Genomic DNA, 22,665 nt, shown 5'->3' on the forward strand with positions numbered 1-22,665 from the left:
TATATAATGCAGGAGATTATATCAGATGCTGAATATGTATGTATGTGCACATACATACATATTCAGCATCTGATATAATCTCGTGATTAAATGTGTGTGTGTGCCCAGTACCATGTTGTAGCTGACTGCTCTGCCATGTCTAAGATTATGCTGTTACAAGACACATTGACATACTATCGATCGGTCTGTTAACAAAATGACAGAACGAATGCCTGGGAGCATCATCACTTCTTCTCTCTCTCTCCCTCCCTGCCTCACTACCTCTCCATCACTTTCTCATTCGTTTTATCTTGTTTTTGCCTTTATCCATGGCAAGTAATTAACTCCACTGCCTCCTCAGTGTGTGTGTGTGTGTGTGTGTGTGTGTGTGTGTGTGTGTGTGTGTGTGTGTGTGTGTGTGTGTGTGTGTGTGTGTGTGTGTGTGTGTTTCAGTGGAACTGAGATCCTCTCTGGTGATTTTCACTTAATCTTTAGAGGGACTTGGTAATCTAGAGCAGCCATTGCCAGAAATGTTTACTCACGCAAAAAAGAAAAGAGCCTGAAACAGAAGAACAGAAGGATGAGCTAAGGTCTGGCAGCATGCATGCTTTTTTCTTTATCTTGCAGTTCTTATGGGGTCCAAAAAGTCTGAGACCGCTAGTGAAAATCTATCATTTGTGTGTGTGTATACGTATGTCTCGAGTCCTTTCTATCAACAAGGAAGTGTGAACTACTGCACTGAATTATGTTCTGAACATCTGTATGGTAGAATAGTGTGGTCTCTCTGATGAATTTGTTGCCATTTCTGTGCTTTAAATGTGTTGAGTTATCTAGCTGTTGATGTGAGACTCACCTCTCACCGTACCAGAGTAAACGCAAGAGCCAAGCTGAGGCATTATGAGAAATGATGGCCTCTCATAGTCACTGATACACAAAGCACATCCACACACACATACATGGTCTATCTGACACACACACACAGTCTGCTCTCTTTCTTTCTGTGCCGTACCCTTCGACACTCCTTCAAGAAAGTGTTTTTACTCTTTAAGAGTTGAAGGCATGCCTGCCTGGTGAAGGTTTCAAATATTTTTTGTATTTATATATATATATATATATATATATATATATGTGTGTGTGTGTGTGTGTGTGTGTGTGTGTGTGTGTGTGTGTGTGTGTGTGTGTGTATGTATGTATGTATGTATGTATATAGATATATATACATGTTAACATACTTTTACAAAAATGTACTTTTTAAGCTTAAATGTGACCAACAAAAAACTATTGTTTCCAAACAGCTGAGCACTTATTTCTGCTTAATACATTCAGAAAGTATTTTGACATAAGATATTACATACTTCATCTTTATAACCTATTATTGCATTATTAGTACATCATTACATTGCCCAGAGGGAAATCAATCTATTTTACATATCAGCCCATGACATATAATAAGACAGGTCTGACATAGGACAAAATTAGTATACTAAATCATTTCAAAGTGGGTAAAGAATGCCTCCAAGAGTTTCCAAGAAGATACCGGGCTAACACATATACTGTAAATACACATTCACCCGGAGATTTGGCAGCTCACATGACCATCTGTGAGAAAGGCCTGCTGGCACACTGACAACTGCCAAATCACCTGTCCGTAACTGGAAATAAATTATGCTGTATAACTTGCTTAAGATCACACCGAAATGTCATATATGACGTCTATGATTCCTAGATGGAAAGGCCACATGCAGCAGACATTATCAGACGCTCGGTCAGCTCATCAGCTCAATATTAATGCTCTTTTAAGCAAAGTGCCACAGCGAATTCACATGAACATCGATTTATTACTGAAGCGTGAATTACTCAGCTTTCAGATGTATGACTGCTAAAAAATAAAGGTTCTTTGCAGCACCATAGATTCATCATTTGAGTTGGCAATATGGTTCTTTGAAGGGTTCTTTAAACCACAGAGGTTTTCAAAATCACTAAAACTGGAACGTAAAAAGGTTATCCTAATGCGTCAGAAGCTTTTAGCTCTATAATTGAAAATGTGAACATTTCCTAAACATTATGCAAATTTTTTTGGTCAATAATTAAGTCCATAATGTGAAGCATTTGCGTTTCATCTTATTTGGCTGGTTTTCAGTGTAGGATTAAAACTGTAAAGAAATGTCTCAATCTTAGACTTAACAATGAGAAGGATGGAGTGTGTGTGTGTGTGTGTGTGTGTGTGTGTGTGTGTGTGTGTGTGTGTGTGTGTGTGTGTGTGTGTGTGTGTGTGTGTGTGTGTGTGTGTGTGTGTGTGTGTGTGTGTGTGTGTGTGTGTGTTGGGGTTAAATGAGGGCTGCCGGCAATAATCTCTCAAAATGGTCTCCTTAAAACAATAATGTTTTATAGTCGCTCCCAATCCTGAGATAAACCAATTATAAGGGAACACAGAGTAAACAAACACGGAGGATGTGCACGCTTCTGAAATCTTGAAATAAATTTACATTTTAAGTACTATTCAGAAGACTGAGCCATTTTCAAAGGACTTTAAAAACCATAAAAGGATTAAAAAATAGAAAAAAAACCTTTCATTTATTAAAAAACATTCTCACAGACTGACTGTTATACCTCCATTTAGCACTATAGTCTGTCAGCCAATATATCTGTTTTGCTAGTCATATTCATTCCTCCCACTGGCAGAAAGACATGCGTCATTGGCTGATCGATCGTTTTTAATTTTTACTGCCAAGACACTACAGAATGTTTCGCAGAGCCAGAATTAGAGATGGAGGAGGAACTTGCAAAGGAAAGATCTGCCTGCTGACTCCATCAAGGAAATGATATAATCATATCAGTCATGATCTGAACAGAAGTCATGGTCATTTTAAAGGATCTGCTGGTGCTGTGTGTGTTTTAAAAAAAAAATATGTTCGTTTAGTGAGTTCAAGACATTAATACCAGCAGCTTAGTCATGATGCGTTTGTAAGTTGATTGACCTCTGTGAACGCATTGAAATGCAGAATCACACACACACACACACACACAGACACATCACAGATTACTGGAAGAAATCCCTGTGGTAAGTAAGTAGAACGTAAGTAACATAACATGTAAATCTACTGTCAGCACACAGCTGTCCCAGCACTGTCACAGTCTAATGCGGGCTGTTTGATCTGTTTCTGGGAGCATCTCGCGCCCTACTCTTACTGACCTATTCAAACTCTGTTTTCTCTCTCTCTCTTTATATCTCTCACAAACACATGCTAAGGAAAAACAAACTCCCTCACTTGAAAAAGAATAGGCGATGTGCTCTCTCTGCTGATCTTTCTGTCTGTCTTTCTTTCTTGCAATCTTCCCCTTTCTCTCTCTTCACTCCCTGTCGCTTGTTGACCTTGAATCACCAAAAACATGAAGCCATTATGAAGACATCAGTCATTAGCTCTGGCTTACTTTGTTGATGAACACAATGGCTGTTGGAAGTAGAACACTGGGTAAATCTCACAAAGAAATATTAGATGTTATTTCATCTCTAATTAATAAAAATTGTTTGATATTATTGCATGACAATTAAGCCTATTCTTCCCAAAATCACATAACTTATTCTGCTGTACGAATGAAAATGATCATTAATCATTAATATATTTTTTTATTAATTTCATAATACATTATTAATATAATTATTTTAATACATTGTCAAATTTAGCACTGGTACTTTTGCTAGTACTAGCACATTCATATTCCATAGATTATAATAATAATTTATCCTTTTTAAAAAGCCACTGGTAAAAAGTTGTTGCCTTTAAATTTTTAAGTACAATCAACTTGGATGTTTAAGTCATTTCAACTTAAATTGCATTAAACGGACTTTAAAAATTGAGTTGAATCTTGTGTAACATAAAAAAAAGAAAAAAATTGCTTAACTTATTTTGATGAGTTGAAGCAATGTAAAAACTTCATACCTTATTAATACTTAAGTTAACGTCATAACTTATTGATCATATAATTGTTTTACAGTGTAATAGCTCACTACTTACTGCGCATTATATTTTGCCTACTACTTTTTTTTTTTTTTTACAAAAGCACTTGAAATATGCAACAATACACAATTCAAACCGTAGCATGGTACATTGTCACATTACCTCACTACCTTGCATGCTAAATTCAGTTATCAACAAAAGTTATCATCTTTGAAATAAAAAATGTTTAATGTCTGTTGTTTGGCATGTTGGAAAATATAGGGTTAAAATGCTTCTAGTTTATTTGTCACACTGTAAATGGAAGGTCAAGTCGAGTGAATTACATTATGGGATAGAGTATCTGTTGGAAATTGTGCATTTTAGCAAATGTAGGTGATTGTCTGTATTCCATTCATACAGAAAAAAATCCCATACAGCCTACTGTGCACACTATGCATATATTGCAAAAATATGGAGAGAGTGTTAAGTAGGATGTTATTCCAAACAACCAATGCTAGTATGAGTTAAAAAAAAAAAACACACAAAGTTTTGAGCTCGTTTTCATCCGAACAGTATAAGCTTCAGACGGCGCAGATGTAGATTTAATGCAGTCCATTATGTAAGCAATGACTCTGACGCCAACCGTGTCTTGCTTTATGTTGTTAAAATACACACAGCGCTGAATTCCAGACACGGGGGAGTATTTCCATTGGAAGATCTATCTTTAGTCTCATAAAACTGAACCTATGGAGTAACAGACTTACTGAAAGCTTCAGTTCAGTCTTTTATCATTGCTTTTAGTTTCCAAGCTTGCATTACATCAGTTTTGTCCTCTGAAAATATTTATTTTCTGCTATGGAAACATTATAAAATATTTGAATGATTAATATCGGCTATATTAAAATCAGCATAAAATAAGGGCTGTACAACAAATAATACTACTATGTATAAATACTTAATTTTTTTCACTTTATGGTAATGAGAAGTTTGAGGATTTTCAAATAAAAAGAATGTCTTAATGCAAACTTATTACATTTAATTATTTCTTTCATTTGATATTAGGGTGAAATATGACCTGGACATGATGAGTTTCATATGTCGTCATATTGACCATGAAGTCACCAAATATGGTTGTTGAAGAAAAATGAATAGAAGGATGTGGAGAGAGGGAAAGTGGAGACAGTGGAAGAGGGAAGCATGAAGATCTCACTGTTGAATATTTTAGCCTTAGATTCCCAATCATCAGTGGTGGACAGTAATGAAGTTTTTTTTACTTTGTTACAGTACTTGAATTTTTTCAAGTGTCCACATTTTACTGGAGTATTTTTATTAATGAAAATTATTAAGAAACTTTTACTTTTACTTCACAACATTCTAATGCATAATATTGTATTTTTTTACTCCACTACAGTTCCTCAAAAACATCTCGTTCCTCGTTACTTTGAATTAAAGAAATTTTAACCACCCGCTGATCTGCCCCCGATCACAACCAGACCTGTCGGCAAGATCGTTGACCTGCAAATCGGGCTTAAAATCCTGTAGTGTTAACTTGGCATAAGGCAGCCCACTGTAATGCTTAAAATCGACATCACCATCTCAGCGATAGGTTTTATGTAGAAAAAACAACCCTGAACATAACATTAAAATAACGCGAAATAGTGTTCTTCTTAAAATTGTATGTATTTAGCCCTAAGTCAAGTCACCTTTATTTATGTGGCGCTTTTTGTTTCAAAGCAGCTTCACAGTGATAACAGGAAAATAATGCAACAAAGTTTGTTTCGGCTGTACAGCAGATCTAGAAGAAAATAGTGTCAAAGTCCAGCTTAAGTAAGTTCAGTGATGGTTCATTTCTGTTATAAAAAAGTTATAATTTTAGTTAATTTATCTATACGGCTGCTTTGGAGAAAACAGTGATGTCATTGTCCAGGTCAGTTCAGTTCTCATATAATGGTGTCAATGCAGGCAGATCAATAATATTTTTGAATATTGAGTGTCTCCAACTTAGCAAGCCAAAGGCGACAAAGGCGAAAAAGGCGACAGTGGCAAGGAACCAAAACTCCATCGGGTGACAGAATGGAGAAAGAAACCAGGCTCAGTCGGGGGGCCAGTTCTCCTCTGGCCAAGAACGAACAGTGTATGATTATGATTCAGGCAGCATTACAGGTCAGAAGTCAGACTGGATCAGAACATTTAGAATATTTATCCAGTTCCATCTGGTTGAATGTGACATCTATTTTTATATTCTTTGTCAGAACACATTTTATTTTTCCTTATTTTTTAAATACTATGATAGTAGGCTATCAGTCACCTATTGATATTTTAATATATTTAATGTTTTGATAGTGTATGACAAGTGTTGGTAATTGTGGTAATTTGGTCATTCTCACGGCCCTCTGCCCCGCCCTGCTTGCCACAGTAATAAAATAGAATGTTCATTTTCTTACTTGCAGGTCAATACATACAGTGTGTATCGGCATCCACTAATCTTCCATACCGACTAGTGCTGACTATACTTGACAAATCATAATGATGTCAGACCCAGTATAAGTATAGAAAATTACAAAATAAACATTCATCTATCAGTACTTTTTACTTTTAATACTTAAGTACATTAAAAATCAAGTACTCTTGTATTTTACTCGAGTAAAATTGGAAATGAATACTTTTACTGGAGTAATATTTTAATAGAGTATCTGTACTTTTACTCAAGTACTTGATTTGTGTACTTCGTCCATCACTGCCAATTCTGGCAATCAAAACATGCTTTAATAATTCAACAGGAAAAGAGAGAAAGAGAGAAAGAGAGAGTGAGAGACATGCAGAGGCAGTGGATAAGACTATGAAAAAACTCAGGAAAGTGGAGAAAGCTGAAGCTCGCAGCGTAAAGCACTACAAACAAGTCAAACCTGATCAATAGCACAAACGTCTCAATCAATAAACAAGACCACATTAAAAATACATTAAATAAAACGCACCCAATGCATTAATAACAAAGCAGCACAATAATGTCAATAATCGCATTTAGATACTACAAAAGCATCAAATCAATGAAGTGCTGTGTTGTCCAATGCTTGTCTGCAAAGACCACTCTGTTTATACATCGCTTCCTACCCTGAGCAATGATATATTGTGCTGTGTAGTAGTGCCACTGCAAACATCTGGTGTATGAATACTGTCTGAAACATACTCAATCCCAATTTTTTTTGTGTTTGGAATGTCAGCTAACCATAGTGATGATGGTGGGGTGGTCATTAAAGGGCTATAAAATTACGCTGACAGCAAAGGAAGGGCAGGCAAAGCCATGGGAATCGATAGCAAGGTCAGAGAGTGTTCGAGAGGACACATGGTCTCCTGGGTCCCTTTAACAGTCTCTCATTTCCACAGCGGCGCAGGCAACACAAGTTCTGTACTTACATGTTATTAGTTTTTTTTCCTTCATATAAATTTTATTACCAAAATATTAAAGTTTTATTTTATCAGTAGAGAGCTTAACAAGGTTATATTGTGCTACTGTGCCCATCAGAGTTACCAAGAAACAGTCATGTTTCATAAGGGCGTTAGTACTCATATCTATAGCCTGAGGGAACTTTTATTTGCTTCTATAAAGCTTTTTTCACTGTAGCTAGTGAAAATTCGCAATTCTTTTATGATTACATTGAGTCTACTACAGCAAAGTCTCAAAATATCACTTGTTTTGTGGCCTAACTGTGGTTTTGTTGCCTCATTCTGTAATGTTAGCACCCATTAGCAATATTAGCATAACATGGTTCTGTTTTTACATTTATTTCTGGCCGTTTCAAATCTTTAAAGGAGAGTAGAGAGAGCAAAGATGGCAAAGGGGAGGAAGCCTGTTGCTAGAAACCGTTTAAACTAGCCTTTGGGGGTTTGATGGCCTTAGCTTGTTTAAAATAATCTAGCTAGCTAGACTCCTAGCCTAGTTAAAATGGTGTTTAGCTAGTTTGCTAGGTGTTCTCCATGCCGCAGCTGTAAAAACCCTAAAACCAGCATACAGACCAGTCTGACAAGCTTAGCCAGATTGGTTTATGGTTTTTGAGATGTTCCTGACAAGCTAAATCACACCAGTTATACCCATGTGAGCAACTACTATAGGCTTTACCATGGCTCAGTTTAATAAGCTTAAAGTTGTGTTTTCTCTCTCCTCCAGACAAACAATGTATATGTTACCCTCCTCCAGTACAGCCTGGATCTATGTAGAGATGTCTGAGTTTAGTTAACAGCAGTTTTTCTCTTTCTAGCATCTTCAGGGGCCAGGCTCCGCTGAATCCCCAGGTCTCAGAGGGAGTAAGGGAAAAGCAGCAATCTACTACTGAACAATCCCTCTCCCTCCTCCTCTTTCCATATGTCTCTGTTCAGAATATAACTATTTTATGTCTTGGCAAATCTGTGGCATCTGGACATCTCATTCATATTTTACTTTACAAATTCTTACAAAATCTTCACCTCGTAAAGCTATTTATTATGCTATTTATGTGTTTCTTAAGGATGGTTTGTACATTAACAAATCAGTGTTCACACCCACATTCCACTGACTTTTTAATGCGTTCTCCTATCAAAAATGAATACTCTTCTGTTACAATATCACAAAACAGTGGCCAAATATGGAAGCTTGGGTCTCAGACCTTTCCAACTATATGTTTTGTCAAGATTAGAAAAAGATTAGATTATTAAATAGAGCAGTACATTTTGTACAATTTAAAACATGAGACCTCCCACTAAGGGGAGGAGCCAACTAAAAGGTTTTAAAAGGAGTCATAACCTAGTATTACCTTGGATACCTACTGCTGTATTATAGTCTTTCAGGCCCTTCTAAAAAAGAAAAGTGGAAAAAAAATAAACACAGAGCTCCTCAGACCCTTATTTCTGAAGGCATTATTGTCTCGCGAGATCTGATGCGATATTTTGGCTGTTGTGGGCGGTCATTTTAATAATGCAAATGAGGGGCGCGTTGATTGGTGGCAGGAAGGAGGGGGGTTGACACCGCAGGTAACGCTTTAGCATATCATTCCAAAATGACATCATGGCGCAAGTTATGAATGAACCCGACCAGGGGTGTGTTTCCCGAAAGCATCGTTGGCCAACTACTATATATAAGTTCCGTCGTTACCAATAGAGTTCAATGGACATTGCGATGAACTTGCGACCATAGTTGGCCAACGATGCTTTCGGGAAACGCACCCCTGGCCGCGACCGGCAATAAACAATAGCCGAATTCATGATGATCTCAGTCATTTGTTGTTTGCAAAGTAACGTTAGCAGCCATTCCCCATGTTTACCTCGAAGCTAATACTCCCGCTAGCATACAATAGCCGCATTAGCAGTTAGCTGCTGTTTGTTACACACAGTAGAGCAATAAAAACTCAGTCTTACCGTTTCAATTTCAGGCAAGTCTCTGATGGTTGGAATTGCACCTTTTTCCAAACAGAGCTTCGAGGCCAACTTCGCCTGATATTGCCCCAAATTTGTGTATGATTCCTGTGTGAAATGTTTAGCGCAGACTCCTAACGATAAGCCAGTTGAAAGGGTTGTTGGGACAGCGTCATTAAAAATGAATTTCATCCACTGGTCCCTGATAGTTTGGTCCGTTTTTGGTAGAGAAAACACATTTACATGTTGTTTGTGGCAGTCAACCACAGAGCAACTCAGGTGTGTACTCGTTTCTCCATCTTTCTCGACTGAACTGAATATGAGGGGGAGAGAGGGGCGGGCTTCCCGCGGCATAGGTTTGCGGTGTCCATATATGGTATATCCTGCCCCGTCATGACGTCAAGACGGGGCTGAAATCAAAATCTCGTATTTGAGTGCGCGTGCACGCGCGCTGGTTTATTTACCCTGAGGTAAACAAACGCTTCACTTTTAAATATCGGCTTCCCGGCCAGTGTAAAATCGTTAGGCAATCATAACATACATTGATTCTCGTGGAAAAGTGAAAATTGCAGGTTATGACTCCTTTAAAGTACCATGTCCATGGTAATGCAATCCGATTTCAAAATGATTTTCACAGGATGATTTTTTGTGTGTTTAAGCAATTAAATTATACCTAATTTATGATGATTAATAAAATATTTGATGGGGGAAAAATACTATAAAAAGTGTGCCAAGTGCGTTAACATGTTTTAAGAGAGAGAATAATTTTATCTATTAATCCCACAAAATTTAGCCGAACAATAGTAAGTGTGACCACACAGGACATGTAACATTTTAGTGTGGGATGTGAAGCTGCTTTTTATTGGTTGGACCAACTGAATCAATTGAGTGACTCATTCACAACCAAAAGCATGTATTCTGCAGAATGATTCAGTGAATTGATCAATGACAATGAATCAATCATTTTGGTGAACTGATTCAAAAGAATGATTCAAAAAGGTGTCTCTATGATACTAAGCATTGATGCACGTCTCATTCTGGAGATCATTGCAGTTGTTATGCTACATCTATCTAGTTCAGAATTGCATGTTTCTGGTTTGACATTTGCACCAGCCGTCCCCAAGGCCTTCCCAGCAGCCTCTGCCTCACTTTCCCCTAGAGTGCTGTAACAGTGACATGCAATAAGTCATACACACACACAAACACACACACTTGTGTTCCACCACCTCATTGCTCTTGCTATCTAAGACAAAGCTTTACATCTTTATCTACAGGGAAGGCACAACTCTCGACTCTCTCTCTATCTCTGTATCCCATTTATAAACATCAGCTCTTGGTAGATTCTATCTGCTAGTGAGAACTCTTTCAGATGGACTAATCTAGGTGCTGCAGTATCAATCTCCACCAGCCTCTCTGGCAACACAGCATTGTTCACGAGCCTTGCATCATGTGCTCACTACGACAATGATCATATTAGTTTGCTGCAAACACAGTAACCTGCTCAAGTCTATGAATATTCAATGGAAGCTTGTTATACCGTATGATATTTTGACACTGGTATTTGAATTTCCTAAGAGAATGTGAGCAAACCAGAATGTCAAAAGATTTAATTGTGGTCAAGGCCACCTGGTCCAGACTTTATGAGATTCTTTCTTTCTCTTTCACCTTCTCTCACTCTATCCAGGTATATCCCTCTACAAGGATGCTCTCCACATCAACAGAGCAAGGCCTGAAATGGCTGATACCTGTTTACCTAACAACACATTCCTCCTGCCTTTCTTCTCTGCAGCGGCTTTAGTCTGTGAGCTTCTCTCTGACAGAGTAACTCAACGGGGAAGAAAACATAAAACAGCATGAAATTTCACACAAAATGAAAACTCCAACCTGAAAGTATAAACAAGTATTTCTCACTGTTTTCATCTGGAATGTAAAGAACTGTTTTTCAAAACTATGATATAACAGTAAATCATTTTAAGGATTAGAGGCAGGATGTTTCAAAATGGTGCGCGCTTATGTATGCAATCTGGCATCCTGCACATCAAGTCCTACTAATGCTTGAAGACATAAAATGGCTCTTAAAAACAGCATGCATTCAAACAGGACAGATTGTCAGACAACCCCGGTATCAGAGTTAAGTTGGATGGTCCTACTGTGTCAAGTGACTCAGAAAGAGGTATATGTGTGTGTGTGTGTGTGTGTGTGAGAGAGAGAGAGAGAGATAAACAGATACAGATAGCACAGCAGCTATTATTATCTCACTTATCTGTGCTCATTCACATTGCTCTGACATGGATGGTAAATATAGCAAATTATTATTAGAAATTAAAAGAACTGTTTTCTATTTAAATATATTTTTAAATGTAATTTATTTGTGCGATGGCAAAGCTGAATTTTCAGCAGGCATTTAATTAGAAATTACTGTGAATATTACTATTTTCGATTAAATAAATGCAGCCTTGGTGAGCATCAGATACTTCTTTCAACATAAAAAAAACAAAACAAAAAATTATAATGTTTCCAAACTTGTTTCATTTAAAGGTTTTTGCATTCTGGAAGTTTTTTAAGAGCGTTTATTGAACATTTATTTGATGAGAAATTCAGTAAAAACTGCAATAATGTGAAATATTCTCTATTTTAAAGGTAATTTATTCCTGTGATGGCAAAGCTTTTTCAGCATCATTACTCCAGTCTTCAGTGCCACAGTGTCTTTCAGAAGCATTTTTGTGGCATTCTTGACGTTTTTTTCAGGAATCTTTGATAAATAGAAAGTTTGAACGGAAGTGAACGTAGGTGAATATATTCAACAATTGCATTAAAAGCAAACAAAAAGTATAACAAAAATGAATTAGCCACGTTAAAAGCAACCTGTGATGGCAAAAAGTCATTATTCTTTGGAAGTTAAAAACATTGGAGATTATTGGAGTATGTTTTACAAGAAAATACTATTTCAGACTTTCTACTTCAAAATTTCACAAACTTGCCATTTATAAATCCTACACCAAAGTTATTCAGTGTAGGTAAACAACCATAATGTGCTATATTTCTTTGTGGGCGGGTTAAGAAGTATCATAGTCAGATACATCCTCATCATTCGGCTGTCAGGTGAGATCCTCTGGCTGAGCACCAGCTCTGGTACCAGCAAAAGCACATGCCTAAGGCTCCACTGGGGAAAAGTGCCCAGAACACTACCTGACAGACTGCCCAGCCTAAGGCAGGCAAGGGAACGCATGCCCTAAAATACAGGCAGTTCTAAACTCTGTGTGCTTTGCCATGGTTAGCCGCCTCTGTTAGCTCTGTGTCAGGCCGCATCAGCATAGACCTGACAAGACAAGCGAGATAGGAAAAGATGCCATGGAAAGGGACAGTCCTTTCTTCGTCTCGTCTCCCAAAATAAAACATGGCCAACACTCAGAGCGACCGCTGACATGCTAACCGCCAACATGGCAGCGAAGAACGTCCTCTCACATTATTTCCAGAAGCTAATTTTATGTGAAGCCCGAGATGTGTTTGAACACGTCTTTCCGTCATGTCTCAAGGAAAGTGAAGGCTGCCATGTCGAATCACAGATCTGAACGGCTCCTGTCAGATGCTCTTGATGTTCAAGGTGTGTATTTTCTCATGCATTCAATTGAGACACATACGTCTAGAAGGAAGAGGGAGGGAAATACACCCGCCAGACCCGATGTCCTTGTTCTGTCTTTTAACAGACTCTGATAATGAGCGCTCAATTTTTAAACTGTCTGGATCGAGGCAAAGCTCTCATCTTTTCTGAATGCAGTAAATCATTCAAGAGCCTCGTGGAGAAAGTATTCACTTTAGATGGTGCAGTTCAAATGAGAACATTCTGTATTTTAACTCACCTTCATTAAAGCAACTGGAAAGATTCTAGAGCGACCAAAACGGTCTAGCGATGTTCATTATGTAAGTCATGTGGCCATAATCATGCGAGATAAGCAGAAGCATAGCTAACAGAATTGAAGAGCGCTGTTACCCTAAATCCTTTCAGGGTTATTTTTACAGTAATTTATTTATGATTTATTTATTATATTTACTTCTATAGTATTTGTTAATATTTTTTATATTCTGAATTTAGTTTTCATTTTAATTTTATTTTAAAGCTGCAGTCCGTAACTTTTGTGGGTTCAAAATTATCCAAAATAATTTTTTGAGCAAGTGCATAACCAGCCAGTGTTCAGAACTATCTGCTTGCCTTAGCTCGATTCAAAACGGTTAGCCTGTAATGTTTTTAATTCCAGTGGTACTGGTGGATTTCCGCGGGAAATTCGAGCATGTCTTTGCGTCATTACGTCTCATCTGTACGCATAAAGAAGGAGTCTCGGCTAGTAGGCTATGTTGGGTGTGAGGATGTTGGTGGTGGAGATTTATAGCCTTTCTATAAATGGCACTTGATATAATTAAACTTATCAATTTGATGGCGGATCCAGAAAGGTTCAAACGACAATCACCAGTGACAACTGGAGATTCACCAGTGGTAAAATGCAAAAGACTACGGACTTCAGAGTGGCTACAGAAAAAAAGAGACTGCAACCGGCCCATGCGAAAACAAGGATAAATATCGGAAGGGCATTAAATGTAGTCACGCAGTGCTGATGTTGTTAACATTAACAATTTGAGAACGAAGTATAATTTGCACGGTTTGACGTGATATGATAAGCGATCATTGGATTTGATCAGCGCGATTGGATTCATCCGCGCTGTGCCGTGCCGAGGCACAACCCACGTAAAGTTGATAATTCAGTGAATAACTGACATTTTATGCAGATTTCGAACAGACTGCAGCTTTAAGTTTTAATAATTTTATGTGCTTTTGTCATTTTTTTTTATATTTCTATTTAGCTTTAATTTATTTTCATTTTCATTTTAGTAATTTTAGTATCGTATTTTCTTGAAAATAAGTGCACTTGACTAAGTCGCACTGGGTCTAAATTGCATTGTTGAGAGAAAAAAAAACACTTAAGTCGCATCTGTGAATAAGTCACATTTTAATATTACATTAAGAATTAATGTAAAATAATCTTATAACCAAACATTATAAACGTGTATTTTAGTTCCCCTCACTCAACAGCAAATCCTTCAAATTTCACAGTGTTCAGAACACTACAGGAATGAAAAATATATATAAAACAAACATAAATTATAATGGCATTCATTGTAAACAATATAAATTATAAAAGCCAAACCTTAATGAATTTATTTAGCTGCCAAGGCAACATTTTAAATTTTAAATAATTTTTTATGTTTTTTTAATCTATTTATATTTTATTTTAAATGTATTGTTAATGAACAGAAGCAATTTGTTTTTATCATTTTAGTTTTAGCTTCAGTTTTAGTTTACAATAACAACACTGTTCTGAACAACTCTGGAATGTTAAAGGCTTTATTACTGTTCATTGATTCGAGTAAAGTTTTTGACATTTGGGTATAAAGTGTTTTCATTTTACAATATATGGTGTAAAAACGTCTGAATGCTGCCCTCTTCAGGTTGTGCAGTTGAATTTTCCTATTGGAAGTTGTGGTGCCGCGTGACGTAAGCTGGCACTAGCTCACCACGCCCTTGGCATAGGCTCAGCCCCTGGTATAAAAACATCTTGTTCCGTCAAAACCACTGTAGCGAGTCAAGAGTTGGAATTGCGAGTATTGAGAACGATCAGGATAGCATATATTAGCATCTAGTTAGCATAGCATTTATATAGTTATTTAGCTTCTCCAAACAGCTCGTTCTGAAAAGCGACGCAGTGCCAAACGCTGCTCCTCCTGCATGGACTCCACCACCGCAGCGTTGTCTTGATGTTAGTGAGCAAATATTTTTAATCACAATTTATGTTCCTTCCTATTAAGCTAAAGTTAACCCTCTGGGGTCGACAAACGCACCGGCACGTTTTGCTGGATTTTTTCACATAGCAGCAAAATAAAATGCTAGACTTAAAAGTCATTTATGGGCATACAGACTTTAATAATAACATTGCGTTCTCATGGCAACTCATTATCTGCTAATGTAAACATGCCTACAGAGAGCGTACGCTATTGAAATGCGGGTCTCAGGTGCACCCCCCCCCCCCCACACACACACACACACACACACACACACACACACACACACACACACACTCAGCCCCGCCCTCGTGCAGTCCCCTCTGTCTCCGCTGGGATCTGCCCACTTTTCCAGCATTTTTCAAATATTGCCAGTGGGTGGAGTCAGGCTCTGACCAGGGGTTGAGTTACCCTTTAAAGGAATAGTTCACCCAAAAATAAAAATGATCCCAGAATTTACTGGGATCCATCCTAGGTGTATATGACTTTCTTCTTTCAGCCAAACACAATTGGAGTTATATTAAATAAGATTCTGGCTCTTCCCAGCTTTGTAATGGCATTGAATTGTCCCTGAGTTTTTGAAGCTCCAAAAAGTACATCCATCCATCATAAAAGTAATTCATACGACTCCAGTGAGTTAATAATAAATGCCTTCAGAAGCGAATCAATGTGTTTTTGTAAGACAAATATCCATATTTAAAACAAAGGTAAAGAAAGTCTGCTAGATTAACTTTAACACTAAAATTTGAATCTATAGCCCTAAATGGTCAAAAATAAAATGTGTTGTTAGATATCCTTTACATTAAAATAGACAATTAGACAATTCACTGACAATAAAAGAGAGATGAACTCGAGACCTTTGCCATCCCTTAGTGGAAATAAATCACTATGCCAACTAAGGAGTTGGAGTTTGGCTGGTTAACATGGCCCAATTAGCCCCTGCTGGTACTGTAGATGTTTTTTTATGCCTTGCAAACTTAAACATGTTTTTCTGAGACAGCAGCAGAAACTATCCTTACTGTGACTCCAGGATGTAAAAAATCTCAAATGTTTCATTATATTGTTTTTCCTGTGACTGATCTGTTTTTAGGGGTCACTTTCAGGGGTCCTGCGCCAGCTGAGCTGAGCTGAGGTGAATGGGAATGACGACAGATAGCTCTCTCCAGGTATTATAGACCTCCTTGTTTTGACCTTTATGTCTTTGATGTCTAGCAAGGTCCCAGAAGTTGTGTGCATTTGACAAAGAGGTGGATCATTTTCTACGATCAACCCTATCTCACTTGACTCCCAAGTTAATAAAATGTAAATTGTATGCAGGAAGTAGGCCTACTCTTCTCCGCTGTACAAACACCATTCACCGGTCAGGAAGATAGCAAGCTGACAGGCACAAACAGAACCCGGCATCATGCCTCCCCATTTCCAAAGGGAACTCACGTCACAGATGACCTTTCGCCGTACGGTTCCCCTCTTCTCCCGATAATACATCATTAATCTCTCAATAGGCGGTGACATGGCAGACCTCTGCCGAAAGATTATTGTTTGCTTTTTCTCTCGTCGACTCCTAATTATCATCAGCTAATGACCGCGCCTTCCTACCCTTCAGATTTAATTAACACTCCAAAGAGAAAGAGAGGGCCAAATGTTTGCTGAGAGTTTGGGTTAATCATCTGCATGTGACACAGTAAAGGGGTCAGACTTGGCGGGGATCTATTTTTATGATTCTACAAATGCTAAATATGAGCATACTGTGGTGATTACCCAGCGATGAGGCGAACGGCGATGAATAAAAACATTTTTAAGAAGATGTGACATATATACAAATGAGTTCGTGGCTTTGCCCTTTTCTAAACAACATTTCTAGTGTATGACTCAGTGTATAATGTTAGTAAAAGAGTGTGTTTAGCACATAATTGTGCAATTAGGCCAGTTTTACACATAGTGTGTCTGCACTTTATATATTAGGACTGCTCAATGAATCAAAATATAAAATTGCGATTATAAAGGCTGTGATTTAATTAAATAAATACATGTGCTACGTGATTTAGAATGAAGAGTGGCAATATTATTAAATATTATATTGTCATTCTATAGTTGTACTGTAAAATTAAATTATTACTTTTATATTATTTTTCTTAAATACTCTTTTATTTCTTATTTTGTAAAAGATTTTAATAATAATAATTTTTATATATATATATATATTAAAAAAATCACAAAAAACGATATAATATAATATGTAGGTATTTCAAATCAGCAATTAAAAATCTGACAACACTGGTATCATAATTTGTTTATGTTAAACAATGTTATTCTTTAGGCTGTTCCAATATGCATATACACTCTAAACTAAACAATTAAATGGCAATTTACTTTTTAACTGAAAAAAGCAGGGCTTCCATTCCGATAGCCATATTAAAGGGATAGTTTCCCCAACAATTAATAACCTGTCATTATTTACTCATCCTCATGTCTTTCCAAAACTGTATTCATTTCTTTCTTCTATTGATGACAAAAGAAGATATTCCGAAAAAGTTGTATGGGTTTGGAACGACATGAGGGTGAGTAAATTATGACACACCTTTCATTTTTAGGTGAACTATCCCTTTTAAGCGTTATGATTCAATTACATCACTCGCGTCAATTTTTTAACGTTCTGCATAGGTGAGATGTTCGAAACGTTATTTGTTTATGTTGCATAACATTGCAAGGCTCTGCAGCTGTGATCCGGTTGTCAGCTGTATATTATTTTTAAGACCTGTTGAACAATCATTTTGAGTATCTTAATCACTTACAAATTGAACAGTCACTTACAGTGATATTTTAGTGAACACAGTGTGCTTTCCACATGCTAATGGTTGGCCACATGCACGCCTGCCTCTGGCCACAAACACCTACAAACCTAGAAATGTTTCTAAATTATAGAGTGAGGAGTGCAGTATTCACACACACTTGCACTGAATCATCATTAAGAGTAGGTTTGAGAGAGATTTTCTCCGCCACAGGTGGGGGGTGTACGTGGAATCATTTCTTTCTGGCTGCCTGTAAGATCTCTGACTAAACGAGCTTTCAACTGAACAAGCTATTAAAATGGGCCAACGAGCTGCACCGGCTCACTGCCCAGCCAGTAGCACTTTGTATGGTAAGTAGCCTCCTGTTTCCTGCCTGCGCTTCAGCCAATAGATTTTTGTGTGTTTCAAACCTTAATTTAATCTGCGCTGCTTCTACTCCGAGGCTGAGGCTCTCACCCAGGTGGAGGGATAATGGAAATGGAGGTGCCATATTGTAGAGGACCTGGAGCAATCTGGGGTTAAGATAGGGTATCGCAGAAGTGGCCAGAAAAAGAAACAGGCTCATTACAGCAAGCAGCCAGTGGGCTCCTGCTGCTTCAAATCCACAATCTCACCTGCCAAAAAAAAAAAAAAAACACGAGTCTTTTGGCCAGCAGAATCATCTCGTGTACACTTAACATCTCCATCTTACGGTTCTGTGGGGATGAGATGAAGGCTGCAAGTAGCGTTAGGGAAAGAAAGCGTGAATTTAGAATTTTGTCGCTTATAAAAAGCTATGTTTTTCGTACATGGTACCCAGAGCACACTGTAAATATATATATATATAAATATAAAAAATGTGCCCTTGTTACCTAAAGGAGCTATTTACCTGACCTGATCCTTAATGTCTTAACTTTTCATCACTACCAAGCACTCTTACTTTTCAGCCTCACACCCGCAATGTCATTTTGGCATGTTGATTCCTAAAAGACAAAATCAAGACCCTACATGTTTTTAGTTGAATATATTGTTTCAACACATTATGGAAATAAAATCTTTGTGACAATACCTGTCTGTCTGTCTGTCTGTCTGTATGTCTGTCTGCCTATATATCTATACATCATCCATCAATTTATCCATTCATAAATGTACATTATGATATCAGTTTATCAGTCTGTCTATCTATCTATCTATCTATCAATCTATATATATATATATATATCTATGTCTGTCTGTCTGTCTGTCTATCTATCTAATCTAGATATCTATCCATCTAGCCTATCTATCTATCTGGTCTAGATATCCATCCATCCATTAACATATATAACTACTAACTGTCTATGTATCTATCTATCTATTCATCTATCTATCCATCCATCCATCTATCTGGTCTAGATATTCATCCATCCATCCATGTACATATATCACTACTAACTGTCTACGTATCTATCCATCCATCTATCTATCTATCTGGTCTAGATCCATCCATCCATCCATCCATGTACATATATAACTCCTAACTGTCTACGTATCTATCCATCCATCTATCTGTACATCCGTCCATCTATCCATTCATCTGTATACATATATGACTAACTGTCAGTCTGTCTCTCTATCTATCAGTCTGTCTGTCTGTCTGTATATCGATCAAACTACATATGACCACCTATCTACCTACTTGTCTGACTGTCTGTCTGGCATTTCACTCAACTGTTACAGTATGCCAAGGTCATGGGTTCATGCAGGGAAAGCGTAAACCAATAACAAGTATACCTCGAACAAAGCCTCTTTGGATGACAGAGTCTGCCAAATGCATAAATATCGAAATATAATATGCTAAATTCACAAATGGCATCTGAGACTAAATTTTGTTGACCTATAGTGTGTCACCAGCCCAGAGTCTAGTAGAAACCCGGCTATTTGACGAAGACATGCAGCTTTCCTGTAAACACATCTGTGCTGCTCCATATTATTATGCATCCCAGACCCTTTTCTGTACCCCGGGGCTGTAAGCATAGACCCCTACTGCTAGGAATGGCAACAATAAACAGTCATAACTACTTATCATTTTATTGTCTGTTATTGTGTGTTTGCGTTGAGGAGGGGCTCAGTGCCACAGCTGATGCAGAATGATTTAAGCGCACAAACAAATCCCCCCTCTCTCTTTCTCCATCCCATCTCTTGCCTCAACTCAAACCCACACATTCTTTTGTAATGAGAAGAAAATGAGGAAGCAGTTCCCAGAGCAGGCTGGTTTGAAGCTCCAGGCTGAGCATTAGTAAAAGTGTTATGACTCCACTGTCACTCCTCAGAGGAAAAAATAACTGGATGGAGAAGGTTTTTTTTAGGCACGTACATAATAGCAGAATAGCAAGCTTTAAAGCTGCTGACAAAAATTAAATATGCAAATGAACGTAGCTGTTATTGAAAGATATTTTAATTAAAATTGATTTGTGTGTGGGTAAGGATGAGTTTTTGAAAATGTGTTCACAAATATGTCAAAAACTGACTTGTGAGGACATCTTAAGTGGTTCTCGTTATTTGAAAGGCTTATAAATAAGCCAAATTATGTATATCAACTGCGCTGTCAGAAATAGGGGTACAGTAGTCCATTTCTGTCCCCCAAGGTACAATCTACACTAATGTACCCCATAGGGCTTATTATTGGACCTCAAGGTACATGTACCTTTTTGAGGGTCAAAAAGCATTAAAAGGTATATATGTGGTACCCTTGAGGGTACAGCCCCAGTGACAAGCCATTGTACACCTAAAGCTACAATTATGTACTTTATTTTCTGAGAGTGTGGTTTCTGTGAGGGTTGCGTTTAGGGGTAGGCTATGCTATGTTATCTTAATATGAAAATGATTGCAGAGGTCTTCGCTTATGTAGCTTCAAAGGCCTGTGTGTGTAAAGGTAGCGGTTTGAAAATGTCTGACTACAAGTTGGTCATCGCAATCTGAAATTTCCATAAACAGCCAAATAGTTTTAGCTTTAGATCTAATAATGGAACATGTTTTATGTGAGGTTAGGTGTGATATAAAGTAAATATGACTGACTTCATAAATACCATTTGTTTTTGAGTGGTTCTTCCGAATATAGCTTCAGAAGTCTGTGTGTGTTTGTGTTTGTGTGTGAGAGCACACCAAGAACACTCTAAATTACTCAAATGAGCATCCAAAGTAATTAGCTACAACTAATTACAACAACAACGATTACTAAAGTTAAAAGCACAGCAAAAATGTATTTTGAGTGACATACATGGCTGCTTACTAAAGGTAAAACAGCACCTCTCTGTGGACACACTTGGGTTGATCCATTCATTTTCATGACCTGGATGTTTCTTGAATTATTCTGTAGTTTAAATCACAGTTCATATGCCACATTTTCTGTACCATATATTGAGCAAGACAGTAAATACACGCGTCTATCATTTGGTGTGTGTCTGAGGCAGCATAAGTGTTCACAAACACTGGTCCCATGGGAGACTGTCGCCATGCACCGTCTCTCTAGTCTAATAAAGATCTGTGTGTTTAGGGTACTAGTTAAGCACGTGAAATAAGTAGCCTAAGCTCTAGTAGTTGTCAGCTGCAGTGCGGCATCGCTTGTCTATTTTTAATAATAATATTACGTGCTGTGTATTAATATTTCATCAGCGCACAGTCCAAAGCATAAAGAGCCAGACAAACCTGAAACTAACCTGGTTAAAACCTCGTCAAGAGTTTCTGATAAATAAACTCGGATGCGCGTGCAAGAGTCACGCGCGCAATGAATAGAAATGTAACCTACTTTCAGCATCACGCATCTGCTTGAAATGCACCAAAAACGCAATTATATAATCTAAAATGTTGATCTTACCTCGCCGGAACATCCTGAAGGTGCGGTGATGATGCGCTGTACTTTATCCCACTGTGATAGTCAAAATAAGCGTCTCATCTTTAATAATCCGTGTCATATGTGATAAAAGTTTGATCTGTTTTAATGATCTTCAAACGTGAGGCGATCCGCACCAAATACAAATTCTTAACTCTTGACCCCTGGTCTCAGGTATCGATTAAGATGGAAAACAACATCGCCGACATGGAAGTCTCACAGAAATCCCGAGATTTTTTTTTTTTTTTTTTTAAAGAGAGATGACTCCAAGAGATCGTAGCCAAAAATGTTTCATGTAAGCATCAGTTTAGCACTTATAACTGCCTCTAAAACCGTTCAGATAGCCATAACAACAGCATTTAAAGTTGTACAATATCAGTCGGTGTGACGGGAAAACAGCGTTGTGGTGCCGTATACCACTTTAACGATGAGTCAAATTACTGTTCTGTTTAAGTGACAGCGTTTGGATGCCAGAGATGCTCTGGTGGTTAACGGACGTCAGGCGCCGGTGAGTGTCTCTCTCCTCAGGAGTCGGAAAGCTGGAGCACTACTGGAGGAAGGTGTCGGGGAGGGGATCTGCGATGCCCGATTTGGGAAAGAACCATTCTTTTGAATCGAATCTTTTTAATGAATCAGTTCAATGAACAGCTCACAAATTAAAATGAATCATAGCGGTTCTGCAGTGTCATAACAAATCAGTGTCCTTGTTACATGTTACATGTACTTACCATAGTAATAACAGTAAATTATGCATAATTACATGCAACTAACCCTCAACCAAATCCTAATCCTAACCCTATAGTAAGTATATGTTGTTCATTAATATTATTCAGTAAGTGTATAATTACGCTGTAACAACACCTTAAAATAAAGGGTTACACTTTATTTATTT

General features: G+C 37.7%; 1 protein-coding gene across 1 annotated transcript in view; it reads right to left on the bottom strand.

Annotated features, from left to right (window-relative positions):
• The window catches only part of rtn4rl1a (reticulon 4 receptor-like 1a), a 106,949-nt gene extending 84,650 nt beyond the window's left edge, over nt 1-22,299 (bottom strand). The window contains exon 1 of the mRNA XM_079861361.1: nt 21,759-22,299. Coding sequence (XP_079717487.1) covers nt 21,759-21,771 — 13 coding nt within the window. The 5' untranslated portion in view covers nt 21,772-22,299. The remainder of the gene's footprint in view (nt 1-21,758) is intronic.
• Nucleotides 22,300-22,665: the final 366 nt, after the last annotated feature.

This window comes from Squalius cephalus (assembly GCF_949319135.1).
Source record: "Squalius cephalus genome assembly, chromosome: 24".
Classification (NCBI taxonomy): Eukaryota; Metazoa; Chordata; class Actinopteri; order Cypriniformes; family Leuciscidae; genus Squalius; species Squalius cephalus.